This window comes from Saccopteryx leptura, chromosome 5 (assembly GCF_036850995.1).
Source record: "Saccopteryx leptura isolate mSacLep1 chromosome 5, mSacLep1_pri_phased_curated, whole genome shotgun sequence".
Lineage (NCBI taxonomy): Eukaryota > Metazoa > Chordata > Mammalia > Chiroptera > Emballonuridae > Saccopteryx > Saccopteryx leptura.
In genome coordinates, this window is record NC_089507.1 from 39,095,575 (window position 1) to 39,111,737 (window position 16,163).

Consider the following 16,163-nt stretch of genomic DNA (forward strand, 5'->3'; position numbering starts at 1 on the left):
CCCTTTAACAAAGCCTGCAGCTAAGTTATTCATGGCCTCTTTGTGCACAACATTAGAAACTTACAAAACTGACAGATAATCAACCACAGTATTTCTCTCATATTTTCAAATGAAACTGTTCTCAGGTAAATACCAAACACAAGCTTTTAAAGACTAAGCAATTAGGAATGAATGAATAATAAACAAATGAAAAAAAGTTATTCTATTAACGGGGGTTTCAATTTTACTTATTTGTCTATGTTTCACTGAGTCATACTCACCTTCTATTTACTACTGCTTGAAATTTGGCAACATTTAGGGATTCACCACTTAAATCTACACTTAATTATTTTAATTACATTTATTTAATTTTTTTCCATTAATATTCAGCACAGGATACAGTATAAGAGCAGAAAAAATTTTACTTTATTGGAAATGTTTTAGTCTTAAATAGTTTTCTCAAATAAACTGCATCTAAAAGTGAGAAATGCCTCCCCAAGAGCTTTTACTCTACTACAAAAGTCTGTATTGAGGATATGGAATATTACTTTGCAAAGTATACCACCCTCACTTCTGAAGTTGATAATAACCAGACCCCATCATATATAAGATTAGGTTAGGTGTGACAAAATATTACAAATTTAGTACCTCAATTCCCTCATTCCTTAATTTTTTAATATTCTCCAAAATGTTGTGTGCATGATACAAATATATTGTATCCCAAGCGAAGTTATTTATACCTTTGAATAATTACAATGACACCACTTACAGAATTTCTATCAAGTACAAATAAGAAAATAGAAACAAACATAAGGCAGAATAAATAAAACCATAGAACTAAGAGGCAAAGTGTTTATTCTTTGTCACTAAACAAAAAATGAGATTTGAATACTTAACATTTTTGATAAAATAGGTATTCTTTATTTCATAAAAATATTCCTTTAAAAGTTAAATGTTTTAGTATCTTGAGATTAATGAAATAATATTAAAAATGTCTACATTTTTAAAAACAGATTCTGTTAACTTTCAAAGTAAGCATTTTAAAACTCAATGCTGATAAAAACCATTACAACTGCATATAATATTGAGTAATACAGTGCTAGTATAAACACCTTACATGATCAGATGCTGCTAAAAAAGTCAAAGTTATGACATTCAGAAAATTTATAGCATTGTCAATATATTTGTATTAGTGTTATATGGATAATTAAAAAATTAACCATAAAAGACAAAGGCATTTTTGGAAAAATATTGTTTTTACCTATTGTTAACTATCATTATTTGAAATTAAGATACTGTTAAGTCAAGGTATATTTAATGCCAAACAAAACAGTAAAAAAATTTAAATTATTTTGACAACTACTCCGTAGTATTTTTAATGTGTTTGAGGTACTGAATGGGTACAGAGTCATGAATTACAAGTTGGGAATTTGTAATCAAAAGTAATTTCTTCTTATTTTTAAAATACTTCTCCTTTGTCTCATTAATGTTTATATTTAGGCCTCCTTCAGGACTCAGCTTAAGCAAAAACTTCCAGAAAGTTTTCCTTCACTTCCTCAGGATACATTAAGTGTCCACCTATCGGCCTGTACACCTTGAGCACAGACTATGTATTATATTGTAGTTCTCTGTCACTGTAATCAAGTCTGTTAGTGTAGAATTACATATTTTTGTACTGCCAGCACCTGCAATATCTGATACATACAAGGACTCAATAAATGTTCTATATATGAACAAATAAATGAATACATGAATAAAATTACTTGATGCTTCCAATATTCATAGAAAAAACAAAATAAACAGCTATATTTCATTTTTAATTATCTGTACATCTGTAGTGTTTCTCAAAAGAGGTGATACAGCATATTAAGCAGGGTAATTCTTTGTTATGCAATACTGTCATGCATCTAAAAAGACAGTTAGCATCCATGGCCCTTGTCTATTAAACTAAGGGCTAGTGGAACCCTCATGACAATGACAATAAAAAATATCCCCAGGTATTCTCAATGCCCATAGTTGAGATTTAACTGCATCTGTAAGAAAATATATTTTTTAAATCTATATTAGCTTAAAAACAATTTATCATTTCAAAATACTCAACTGAAACAAACAAAAGTACCTGTGATATGCCTTGTGGAACTGATAAATTTGCAGCTTGAGACATCATTGGCTGTGTTAATGACTGACCAAGAGACTGGGAATTTATCGACTAAAAGCAAAATAAAAACAACACTGAGTGATGATCATTCCCACACATGAGTACTTCCACCAGAAATATCACTATGATACCTTTATAAACTTTATAACTAAATGACAATTTGCTTCACACTTTTTTTAACCGAGTACAGACATGTCTCCCCTTCTACAATGAAAATGCCTGTCCCCTACTTATGTTTTAATCATCCAAGGCCTCTGCCACATTACCCTGCATGGGCTTTCACTAAGAGTTGACTGGACTTAACAGAAAGTCATTCGTATTTAAACTCAGATATAGAATGACTCTAAATTATCACCATTTCATAACTGTTAAAATACATACCGTTATATAACATTTTACTTGAAAAGTAAGTATAGGACTGATATGTTGATAACCACTTCATAAAAAAATAAAGTTCTTGAATAAGTGTCATCTACCAACAACTATTTAAATCTCTACAGACAGGGATAATAAATCAATGAATTTCTAAAGATTTAGATAATTTTTATTCCCCTTTCATAAACCTTTATTCAGAAGAATGCTAAGTTATTTACCTGACTACTAAATGATGACCTTCTTTGTGCCATCTTTTCATGAGCTGGTAAATGCTGTCTGGGAGGAGTGCTAGTATCTGTTGGAATCTTTGTTGGTGTTGCTAGGAGTAGTCAACAAAAACAGAATATTAGTATTTTATAAAATACAGTTTTCAAAAATGAATCTTAAAATGCATTTCAGTGAATAAAAATAAGGTATTTGGGTTTTTTTCTAAAATATTTAACAAAAGTGGTCTACACAATACAATTCATTTTAATTACTTCTTCTTTAAGGACAGTGAAATGTTAATAGAAAAAAATCTTAAATATAATAATGATTACAACTCTTGTAACTCAATAATTAAAAAACATAATTCAACTAAAAAATGGCCTAAGAGATTATTAAATAGACATTTAAGAAGATATACAAATGACCAATTGGCATATGAAAAAATGCTCAACATCACTAATTACCAGGGAAATGCAAATAAAAATGACAATAAGATATCACCTCACACCTGTAACAATGACTATTGTCAACCCCCTCCCCTCCCTGCGAACAAAACAAATGACCCTGGCTAGGTAACTCAGTGTATAAAGCACTGACCCAGAGCACCAGAGGTCATAGTTTCAACCCCATTGAGAGCATGTAAGAAATGCAATCAACAAGTACACAACTAAATGGAACTAAGTGAAACAAGTTACTGCATCTCTCTCTCTCTCTCTCTCTCTCTGTCTTCCCACCCCCTATCTCCCCACACCCCCTCAAATCAATGAAAAAAAAAAGTGTTTAAAGAAACAAAACCAAAAGACAAGTGTTTGCAAGAATGAGAATGAACTGGAACTCCTGCACATCATCAGTAGGGATACAAAATGAAACAGCCACTGTGGAAAACAGTCTGGAGGTTTCATAAAAAATTAAAAACAGAACTACAATATGATCCAGCAATCCCACCTGTGAGTATTTATCCAAACAGGCTGAAATCAGGATATCAAAGACATACTACCACTCCCATGTTCACTGAAGCACTATTCACAACTGTGAAGATGTTGAAACACACCAAATGTCCACTGACAGATGAATGGATAAACAAAATGTGGTATACATAAGGGTAGGCAAATGTAGGTTTACAGTTGTTTGTATGGAAAATACATTAACAAATAAACAATATTACAAGAATAAATTGTTTCATGCACTCACAACTGTAAACCTACTTCTTCCTACCCATGTATATATAATTAATGGGATACAACCCAACCTTAAAGGAGGAGCAAATCGCCTGACCAGGCAGTGGCACAGTGGATAGAGCGTTGGACTGGGATGCGGAGGACCGAGGTTTGAGACCCCGAGGTCACCAGCTTGAGTACAGGCTCACGTGGTTTGAGCAAAGCTCACCAACTTGGACCCAAGGACGCTGACTCGAGCAAAGGGTTACTCAGTCTGCTGAAGGCCCACAGTCAAGGCACATATGAGAAAGCAATCAATGAACAACTAAGGTGTCGCAATGCACAACGAAAAACTAAAGATTGATGCTTCTCATCTCTTTTTTCCTGTCTGTCTGTCCCTGTCTATCCCTCTCTCTGTAAAAAAAAAAAAAAAAAAAAAAAAAAAAAGGAGAAGCAAATTCTACAATATGCAACACCAGTATGAAATCTTAAGGACATCAGGCTAAGCAAAATAAAGCCAATGACAGAAAGACAAGGGGTGAATGATGCCATTATCTGAGGTATCTAAAATAGTCAAATTTGTTAAATCAGAGTAGAATGGTCATTGCCACGGGCTGGGCAGAGGGAAAGTAGGGCTACTAAGCAACAGGCTAAGCTGCAGCTGAGCATGATGAATAAGCTCTAGAGATCAGCTGTAAACACGATACCAACAGTCAACAACAATGTACTGTACACTTACAATTTTTTTTTAAATTTATTTGACTTTAGAGAGAGGAGGGGGAGGGAGAGAGAGAGAGAGAGAGAGAAAGAGTGAGAGAGAGAGAGAAAAGGGGGAGGCGGGGATGGAAGCATCAACTCCTAGTAGTTACTTTTCATCTGTGCCTTCACCGGGCAAGCCCAAGTCTTCAAACCAGCGACCTCAACATTCCGGGTCAACACCCTGGCCACTGCATCAGGCATTTGTTTTTTAAAAGATCTACACTTAAAATATTTAAAAGGTAGGTCTCATTTTAAGTGGTCTTACCACAAAAAATTAAAATATTTTAAAGAAGAAAACAGCTACAGTAGTATAAAATTTTTTCCCTAAGATTTCAGAAATTATATGTTTAACTTCTTATATTTTACCCACAATGTTGAGTAGTTCATCACAACTCTTTTCTCCTTACTAGTATATATAGTTTTAATACCCTGAGAAACAAAATTACTCTTTATAAAGAAAGGTTACTACTTTCATGACAATTATGCAAGTCTTCATAAAGACGAGACTCTTAGAAAATACTTTCAAAGAGCAAACATAAAGAATACTTACTGGCTCTACCAGTTTTAAAAAAGGGAGTAATTTTTTCTTTTTGAGGGATGCTTAAAAACAACACCAGCAACACTGTTACCTATATATTTTATAGGCTACCTCATAAACTTAATTCTTCGCTAATATGAGCAATGTGCTTCTTACTCACTGGAAAGTTTAATATATACTGCAGAAGTGAAAAAACTTATTTTAAAGTAGCACTGATTAAAAATGGTGATACCAGTTAACAGTTTACAAACACTGTCTTCTGAATGAAGTCTGCTTTCAAGCTGGAGTACTCACAGGAAGGGTCGGAGACTGCGGTGTGAGATGATTTTCTTGAACTCCGGGAGGAAGCAGAAGGGGTGGGGCTGTGATCAAACCTTTCCAATGCTTCCTTGAGACTGACTGTGTTTATACGATTATCAGACCCAGAATCCTGGCTCTAAGAAGAAAGAATAAAATAAATGTTTTCTTATGGTTCAGTTCAGTGATCCCAAATTATCAATATTGCTTACAAACCCCTCTTTCCCAAAATCAACACCCCAATGCTGGTTGTCATCTTTCTCTACATTCATTCCCTTGGTGATCCCGTTTAGACTCATGACTTTAAAACCACACATTGAAGTTTATCAGAAATACATCTCAAGTAGACTTCTTCCCTAAACTCCCTGGTGGATCAGGGTGGTAACAGCAAACTCAGTGAGAAAGCAGACAGTTGGAGTATGTTTTGGAAATAGGGCTAGTTGAATTTACTAGACATGAACACTGGCAGGAGGGAAAATAAAGAAGCAAGGGGAACAATCTGTGTTACTTCAGTTGTACAATGGTACTCATTTCAAGGAACTCTAGAGTTAAACACTTTTCTAAGAAAATTTCTTTTATTCAAACATATTGGATCTTCTTCCTCTATGTATACAAAGCTTCTTTGAAACATTCTTTCACACAGAATCCTAGAACAGAGAGCCTGTTTATGTTACTCACTGCTGTATTTTCAGCCTCTAGAACCATGTCTGGTACCTTCCTGGCACTATTTAGTCATTCAGTAACCTTGTTGAGTACTTCTGTCAGAAGTACTCAACAAGGTTACTGAATGACTAATATCTCCCATATTGTCCTCTGGCTTGCTGCCTGCCTAACATACTTTTATATAAATTCTTTTTTTTTTTTTTTTACTTTTTTGAGAGACAGAGAGGAACAGACAGACAAGAAGGGAGAGAGATGAGAGGCATCAACTCATAGTTACAGCATCTTAGTTGTTCATTGATTGCTTTCTCATATGTGCCTTGACCAGAGGGCTCTAGCTGAGTCAATGACCCTTGCTCACGCTAGTGAGACCTTTGAGGTCAAGCCAGCGACCATGGAGTCATGTCTATGATTCTATGCTTAAGCCAGCAACCCCGTGTTTAAACTGGTGAGCCCTTGCTCAAGCTGGCAACCTCAGGGCTTCGAACCTGGGTCCTCAGCATCCCAGGCTGATGCTCTATCCACTGTCCCACTGCCTGATGGAAAGGGCCTCCTAGAAAGCAACTGAGGGTAACCTCTCATCATCAGCCAGCCAGGAATCAAGGCCCTCAGTCCAAATGCCCATAAGGAATCAGATCCTTCCAACAACCAAAGTGAGTCTGGAAACAGACTGTGCCCCCATTGAAACTTGAGATTACTGTGGCTCCCAATGACACCTTGATTACAATCTTGTAAGAGACCCTAGGCTGACACTTTAAATGCAGCTTCATGACCAATTCTAAACAATCGGTCCCAACTAAACTGTGCCGGAATTTTTAACCACAGAAACTATGAGTTAATAACTGCTATTTTATATCATTAAATTTTGTTACACAGCCATAGGCAACTAACACACTACACTTCTACATGATAAATGAAGAGAAACCAGAGTTAAAATTCTTGACTATAACTTCCCAGTCATGTGTCTTTAGGGGAGGCTTCTCCCCACCCCCAAAGTCAGTTTCAATATTTTCAAAGTGGGGATACAGCCCACTAGATAAGGATGCCTGAGGAGTAAAATATATTTTGTAATTCACATAAAGAATATAACCAGAGCCTAGCAAATTATAGGCCAGGGGTCAGAACCTTTTTGGCTGAGAGAGCCATGAACGCCACATATTTTAAAATGTAATTCCATGAGAGCTATGAACGCCACATATTTTAAAATGTAATTCCGGGAGAGCCATACAACGACCTATGTACATTACACATTATCCAATAAAAATTTGTTGTTGTCCTGGAGGACAGCTGTGATTGGCTCCAGCCACCTGCAACCATGAACATGAGCGGTAGGAAATGAATGGATTGTAATACATGAGAATGTTTTATATTTTTAAAGTTATTATTTTTTTATTAAAGATTTGTCTGCGAGCCAGATGCAGCCATCAAAAGAGCCACATCTGGCTCACGAGCCATAGGTTCCCAACCCCTGTTATAGGCAATTAATAAATGGTAGTTAAAATCTGAGAGTACACATCTCTTATCCAATTATCACTAAACAGCATACCCTTCTTACCATTTTCAGAAGTAGAGTAGATTTTAAAATATTAATATTAACGTTTATAATTCTATCAAAAGTAAAATATTTAAAAAATAATTTTCCTATAAATTACTGAGCCTGTTTTTCATTGCAAAGAAATGCAATATCTTCTTAAAACTGTAAGATACATACTTTATCAGCAGCTGTCTCAGGAAGAGACTCTTCAATGCCAAGTTCTCGTCGTCTTTCAGCCCTAACTTCTGCATAGCTACAAATGAAAAAAGAAACAGAATTTCAATGCTCCGTTGTTCATTTAAAATGCTCAGAGGTGCGGAGGCGCACCCATTCAGTGTTTATGTGTCTTACTTGCTTCCCAATTTCAGACTATTTTCCATGCACTGCATAAACCTATAACGTATCTGCAATTAAGATACAGTGTACAGTACCTTAATTCAAACTGCATTTTTCCAGGTATCTAATGTAAGTGATCTGTAATTGCACAGTTATTAAATTAAAAGAATTTGAATAAGTCCTGGCCAGGTGACTCAGCAGGTTAGAGCATCGTCCTGATATACGAAGGTTTGTAGGTTTCCTCTCCAGTCAGCACATGTACAAGAATCAACCAATAAATGCATAAATAAGTGGAACAAATCAATGTTTCCCACTTTCTCTCTCCCTTTCTCTTTTTCTAAAATCAATAATTTTTTTTAAAAAAAATAGAATTTAAATTAGAAAGAGTATGCTTATCTACTCCAGGTTTTCCTTTTATATGATTGAGTTTGGTACATAAAACACAGTTACAACGTCTCTAAACCATAAAATATATGCCAAGAATTATTTATGTATATATACCTGCATTCTATTTCTACATAATGTCTGTAAGTTTATAATATATTAAAACCATGAATACAGGGAAAAATCGCTTTGTAGTTCATTAACAAGTCAAGCACACAAATTTCATTGTCAATATCACCATGGTTATTTTGTAATTCATATCAAGAACACAGTCAGAGCCTAGCATATTATAGTCAGTTAATGGTAGTTTAAATCTGAGAGCATACATGTCACTCATCTAATTATCACTAAAGAGCAGAACCTTCAAATCATTTCAAAAATCAGAGGTTTTTAAAATATTAAAGTTTACAACCCTGTCACAAGTGAGAAAATAAAATATTTAAAAAGTAATTGTCCTATAAACTTCTACAGTTCCAAAACTCTATAAAAGAATTTACCTTACTACAGTGTGAGTACAAACAATAAACTCTGGCCTTGAATTCCACTGATGATAAGTGATATAATAATGAGTCTGAAGCCAAATCCACTGTTGTCCTTTGGTCAGGAACCTATAATAACATGATTTGCCTTTCCCATACTGCATCACTAAAAACAGAAAAATATTTTTGATTCATATTATGTTACAAATCTGCTTTTTAAGCTAAAGCTATTACTTACTTTTATATCTACATACAGAAAATACTTCTGGCTTTTTTCAATAACATATATCAATTATTAAAAAGTACTATTCTATAGAGATAGCTTAAGGTCTCAAGCAGTGAGACCTTAATCTTCAACAGTGTCCAACTTACCGCAAATTATTGCTGATCTTATGTAATTTTCATACACAATAAATTTCCAAATACTCAAGAATAAAGTATTCATATATTGACTTCCTTCTATCCAGATATATGATACTAAGGGTAACAGCATAAGTAATCACACTTGAGTTTTTCCCCTACTTGTATCCTGGCAGGTGCAGCATCTTTAAGGCATTTAACTTGATACCTTAACTTAATCTAATAAACAAAATCAGATTAATTTGTTTGAAGTAACTGACAAGTGCAGTATTTCCCAACTCACTAAACGCAGATTATAAATTCTGCAGCCTTTTCATATTAAGGCAAAAAAAGTGATTGTGGTTAAATTAATTTAGGAAACTGTTAAATAGGTTTATTTAATCTTTTTTTTACTTATTTTTTTATTTTTATTGAATTTATTGGATTTACATTGGTGAATAAAATTATAGAAGTTTCAGATGTACAACTGTATAATCCATCATCTGTGTATGGTAGTGTGTGTTCACCACCCCAAGTCAAGTCTCCTCTGTAACCATCTATCCCCCTTACCCTCTTCTATCCACCCTCACCACCTTTCCCCTCTATTCATCACCATGCTGTTGTCTATGAGTTGTTATTTATTTCTATTTTTTTTTTTTGCATAATCCCTTCAGCTTTTTCACCCAGCCACCCGAGCCCTCTCCCCTCGGACAGCTATCAGTTTGTTCCTTATATCTAGAGTCTGTTTCTATACTGTTTGTTAGTTTATTCTGTTCAATAGATTCAACACAGAAATGAAATCACATTGTACTTGTCTTTCTCTAGTTTATTTCACTTAGCATAATACTCTCCAGGTCCATCGCAAAAAGGTAAGATTTCCCTTTTTATATCTTTTTTGGCCAAGTAGTATTCCAGTACTACAGCTTTTTTATCCACTCATCTACTGATGGGCACTTGGGGCTACTTCCAAATCTTGGCTATTGCAAAACAAAATAATAATTTTTTTATTTAATGATTTTTAGAGTGAGAGAGAGGGAGTGAGGGTGAGGAAATGGGAGAGAGAGAAACATTAATTTTTTTAAAAATATATATGTAAATTTTTTTTTCATCTCATCTCAAGCAGGTCTTTTTTTGTTTTACAAAACAGAGTCAGAGAGAGGGATAGATAGGGACAGACAGACAGGAACGGAGAGAGATGAGAAACATCAATCATCAGTTTTTTGTTGCGACACCTTAGTTGTTCCTTGATTGCTTTCTCATATGTGCCTTAACCGTGGGCCTTCAGCAGACCCAGTAACCCCTTGCTCGAGCCAGCGACCTTGGGTCCAAGCTGGTGAGCTTTGCTCAAACCAGATGAGCCTACGCTCAAGCTGGCGACCTCGGGGTCTCAAACCTGGGTCCACCGCATCCCAGTCCGACGCTCTATCCACTGCACCACCGCCTGGTCAGGCTGTATATTAATTTTTATTGATTGATCTTGATGAGGGAGGAAGGGAGAGAGAGACAGGAACATCAACCTGTTCCTGTTATGTGCCCTGACCGGTGATCGAACTGGCAACCTCTGAGCCTCGGGACGCTGCTCCAACGAACTCTGCCATCCAGCCAGGGCAAACATTAATTTTTATTCCACTTATTTATGCATTCGTTGGTTGATTTTGCATGTGCCCTTGACTAGGAATCAGACCCCCAACCTTAGTGTATCAGTACGATGCTCTAATCAACTGGGCTACCCAGCGAGAGCTTAAATAGGCTATCTTTACCCCAGTGTATGCTATTGTCTCCTCTGGCAAATACTAATTGACCATAAATGTGTGGATTTATTTCCGGGCCCTCTATTCTGCTCCATTTATCTACATGTCAAAAATGCCAGGATCATGCTGTTTTGATTATTATGGCCTTGTAGCATAGTTTGCTATCAGGTAGTGGGATTCTTCCAACTTTGTTCTTCTTTCTCAAGTTTGCTGTGGCTATTCATGGCCTTCTGTGATTCCATATAAATTTTTGGAATATTTCTTTAGTTCTGTGAAATATGCCATTGGTATCTTGATAGGAATTGTGTTGAATCTATGGATCATTTTGGGTAATATGGACATTTTAATGATGTTAATTCTTCCTGTCCATGAAAATGGTATATGCTTCCACTTGTTTGTATCTTCTTCAAATTCTTTCTTCAGTGTCTAATAATTATCTGTGTACCGGTCTTTTACTTCCTTGGTTAAATTTAGTCCTAGGTCTCCCTGACCAGGCGGCAGCCCAATGGATAGAGCATCGGATTGGAACGCGGAGGACCCAGGTTCGAAATCCCAAGGTTGCTGGCTTAAGCACAGGTTTATCTGGTTTGAGCAAGGCTCACCAGCTTGAGTCCAAGGTCGCTGGCTTAAGCAAGGGGTCACTCGGTCTGCTGTAGCCCCCCAGTCAAGGCACATATGAGAAAGTAATCACTAAATAGTTAAGGTGCCATAACAAAGAACTGATGCTGCTCATCTCTCTCCCTTCCTGTTTGTCTGTTCCTATATGTCCCTCTCTGTCTCTCTCTTTCTCTGTCACAAAAAAAAAAAAAAAAAAAAATTAGTACTAAGTCTATTATTCTTTTTCAAGTAATTAAGGATGGGATTATTTTCTTAAATTATCCTTTCTGATAGTTCATTATAGGTGTATAAAAATGTAACTGATTTCTGGATATTTATTTTTGTATCCTGCTACTTTAGTGAATTCATTTATCAGTTCCAGTAATTTTGGGTGGAATACTTAGGGTTCTCCATATACAGTGTCATGTCATCTGCAAATAATGAGTTTTATTTTTCCTTTCCAATTTGGATGCCTTTTATTTCTTCTTTTCTCTGACTGCTGTGGCTAGGATTTCAGTACTGTGTCGAGTAAGAGTGGTGAAAGTGGGCATCCCTGTCTTGTTCCTGGTCTTAAGGGAAACACTTGTAGTTTTTGCCACTGCATGTGACGGTGACTGTGGGTCTGTCATATATGGCCTGTATTACACTGAGGTACATTCCCTCTATTTCCACTTTGCTCAAAGTTTTTATCATAAATGAGGGCTGGATTTTATCAAATGCTTTTTCTGCATCTATTGATATGATCATGTGGGTTTTGTCCCTCATTTTGTTTATGTAGTGTACCATGTTAAGTGATATGCAGATACTGTACTAACCTTGCATCCGTGGAATAAATTCCACTTGATCATGGTGTATGATTTTTTAATGTACTATATTGCTGGATCCAGTTTGCGAGTATTTTCTTGAGGATTTAGCATCTGTACTCATCGGGGATGTTGTTGGTCTATAATTTTATTTCTATGTAGTGTCTTTATCTGCTTTTGGAATTAGGATACTGCTGGCTTCATGAAATGAGTTTGGGATTCTTACATCCTTTTGTATTTTCTGGAATAGCCTGAGAAGGATAGGTGTTAGTTCTTCTTTGAATGATTGGTAAAATTTAGCAATGAAGCCATTTGGTCCAGGACTTTTGTTTCTTGGGAGTTTTTTGATTATTGCTTCAATTTCACTAGTTGTAATCTGTCTGCCCAGATTCTCTGATTCCTCCTGATTCAGTTTTGGAAGATTATATGTTTCTAGGAATTTATTCATTTCGTCCAGATTGTCCAATTTGTTGGCATACAGTTATTTGTAATATATTCTCAAAATGTTTTGTATTTCTTTGGTGTCAGTTGTTACTTCTCCCCTTTCATTTCTGATTTTATTTGTTTAGGTCAGTGGTTCTCAAACTTTTTGAAGTCAAGGCGCATTTAAAATCCTACAAATAATTGTAGGCACACTATATACAAATTTCTGAGAAATAGGTTATAATAATTAAGTCAAATATTAAAGAAAGAAATATAAAGTCCAAGTGTGCTTTATGGTAATTAAATGAAATAAATACGACAAAATTAAATTTATTCTGACATTAAAAAACATTTTTATGTTATATTTTTTGAGTTACGCTTTTTAGAATTTGTAAAAAAGAGGGGTTAAAAAATAAAAAAACAATAAAAAAGTTATCTTTTTATATAGAGAGAGACATTCTTAGTAATATTTAGTAAATTCGGCAGGTCCCGGCACAAATGTGTTAAGTTTTTTTACTCTTGTGTTTATGAGAAACATGAGCCTGATGTGTCCTAGTGATTTCTTCAACGTTTGGGCATATATTTGAAAGACAGACTCTCATTTCCTCATCAGTACACTGAAGAATTCTTCTCTTTTTACTCTTTTTTTTTTTTTTTTACAGAGACAGAGAGAGAGTCAGAGAGAGGGATAGACAGGGACAGACAGACAGGAATGGAGAGATGAGAAGCATCAATCATTAGTTTTTCATTGTGTATTGCGACACCTTAGTTGTTCATTGATTGCTTTCTCGTATGTGCCTTGACTGCGGGCCTTCAGCAGACCAGCGACCTTGGGTCATCTGGTTTGCTTTGCTCAAACCAGATGAGCCCCGTGCTCTAGCTGGCGACCTCGGGGTCTCGAACCTGGGTCCTCGGCATCCCAGTCCAATGCTCTATCCACTGTGTCACTGCCTGGTCAGGCCTCTTTTTACTCTTAATTGTGTTGAGAGTAGAAAATCCTAATTCACATAAATAGGATGTTAAAAATTGTAGTAAAATGTTCAAAGCTTTTTTAGATATTGCCACATATTCTTCTTTTATAGAAACCCAAAAGGCTTCAAGAGACAATTCCTTATATTTAATCATCAATCCAAAACCTCCACCATACATGTCATCTTAACTTTACACCAAAGGATAGAAGAAACTTGCCTCCAGTCTTTCTGGAGAACATGGGGGTAGTGTAAATCCAGCACCACAGCTTAACAGCCTTTTGCAACCTAATCCGGCAAGTGAGGTGGGGGATTGGGCAGACTGTCAGCTTACAACCAATTCCCCACACCTCTGTCCCCCAAAAATCTAAACTCCAAAAACCCTGTTGGTTTTTTGGTTCCCAACACACACATATTTCTCTGGAATACCATAGGGAGTGCCTAGAAATCTTCTAGGACGTACCAGTGCGCCCTGGCGCACTCTTTGAGAACCGCTGGTTTAGGTCCTCTCTCTCTTGTTCTTGGTGAGTCTGGTTAAAAGTTTGTCAATTTTGTTTATCTTCTCAAAGAACCACCAGCTCTTGGTTTCACTGATTTTTTTTGTACTGTTTTTTTTAGACTCTATTTTGTTTATTTCTGCTCTGATCTTTATTATTTCCTTTGTCCTACTCACTTTGGGCTTAGTTTGTTGTTCCTTTTCAAGTTCCTTAAAGTGTAAAGTTAGATTGAGATTTTTCTTGTTTCTTGAGGTTAGCCTGTAATGCTATGAATTTCCCTCATACAACTGCCTTCACTGTGTTCCACAGATTTTGGTTTCTTGTGTTTTAATTTGCATTTGTTTCAAGGTATCTTTTGATTTCTTCCTTGATCTCCTTGTTAACCCATTCACTGTTTAGTAACATGTTATTTAGCCTCCATGTCTTCACGTGTTTTTTAGTTTTATTCTTGTGATTTCTAGTTTCATAAAATCATAAGAAAAGATGCTTAATAGGATTTCAGTTATCTTAAATTTATTGAGCTTTATTTTGTGTCCAAATGTGGTCTATCCTAGAAAATGTTCCATGTGCACTTGAAAAGAATGTATACTCTGCTGCTCTGGGATGAAATGCTCTAAAGATATCAATTAAATCCATCTGACCTAGCATATCATTTAAAGCCACTGTTTTCTTGTTTTTCTGTCTGGAAGATCTATCTATTGATGTCAGTGGAGTTTTAAAATCCCCTACTATGACTTTATTACTGTTGATCTCTCTCTTTATGTCTATCAAGATTTGCTTTATATATTTAGGTGCTCCTATATTAAGTGCATATATGTTGAAAAGGGTTATACCCTCTTGTTTGACTGCTCCTTTCATAATTATGTAATGTCAAGACTGGAGGGAGGGGTAAAATAATTACGAAGTGTTTCCTAGTCTTCCTTGGCCATAAATTCCATTTTGAACGGACTGGTATTCAAAGGACCAAACCTTAGGAAAGGCTTGTCAAAGCCAATACCTATCTCTCTCTGTGCATCATCATAAGCATAGTGCCCAAATTGCCCGAAGTGAATGTGTTGAAATGACTTTAAAAATCTTCCATGTAGTGGATATTACCATAAAACATGCTTAACTTTCATATGAAGAGTTTTATTAGACCAGCCTAAGACATCATGAAACTACCTTAAATATCTAATTAAGTTTTAGAGTATATCCAAGAAAATAAATCTTGAGAGGAGGATAAGGAAAACAGAACCTATCATTGAAACAATCCTCTGAAACAAAGTATGGCCAGCATATAATCAAGGGATAGGTTTAGTAAGTGGTCAGCAAACTCATTAGTCAACAAAGCCAAATATCAACAGTACAACAATCGAAATTTCTTTTGAGCCAAATTTTTTAAACTTAAACTATATAGGTAGATACATTCCTTATTGAGGTAGCGCCCGCATGTGGCATTTTGTGGAAGAGCCACACTCAAGGGACCAAAGAGCCGCATGTGGCTCACGAACCGCAGTTTGCCAACAGGGGTCTAGACTATAATACCCTTGCTATCACTAATGAGTTACCAAATTGTGGGCAAATTAACTTGGCTTAGGTGCGCCTCAGTTTATTTGTGGAGATAATAGTTTCTACTATCTAGGACTGTGGTGATGAATAAATTGTTTAGAATAGTGCAGAGAACAATAAGATAGTGGTTTTGCTGTTAATAACAGTAAGAACAGGTAACATTAAGCACTCACTATGAGCTTTCTAAGAGCTTCTTTAAATGTGTACCTATCTCACAGGTAAACTTATATGTCTTTAAGTCAAAATTTATAAAATATTTTGACATTATTTCAATTTTCAAAAGAATCTACTTCTCTTATTGCAACACTTACACACATTAGACCAAGATTTAGATGCCATATTATAAAACTGTTCTTAGTGTTACAGCCTGAAAT

At 35.6% G+C, this 16,163-nt stretch overlaps 1 protein-coding gene across 13 annotated transcripts in view; it reads right to left on the reverse strand.

The window, feature by feature from the left end:
• Nucleotides 1-16,163, reverse strand: part of CLOCK (clock circadian regulator) — a 108,079-nt gene that overhangs the window by 20,441 nt on the left and 71,475 nt on the right. For all 13 annotated transcript variants that reach the window (XM_066385631.1, XM_066385622.1, XM_066385625.1 and 10 more), the window contains 5 exons: nt 8,882-9,029; nt 7,842-7,917; nt 5,468-5,609; nt 2,731-2,831; nt 2,099-2,188 (listed from right to left, as the gene is read on the reverse strand). In XM_066385631.1, the coding sequence (XP_066241728.1) occupies nt 2,099-2,188; nt 2,731-2,831; nt 5,468-5,609; nt 7,842-7,917; nt 8,882-9,029 (557 nt within the window). The remainder of the gene's footprint in view (nt 1-2,098; nt 2,189-2,730; nt 2,832-5,467; nt 5,610-7,841; nt 7,918-8,881; nt 9,030-16,163) is intronic.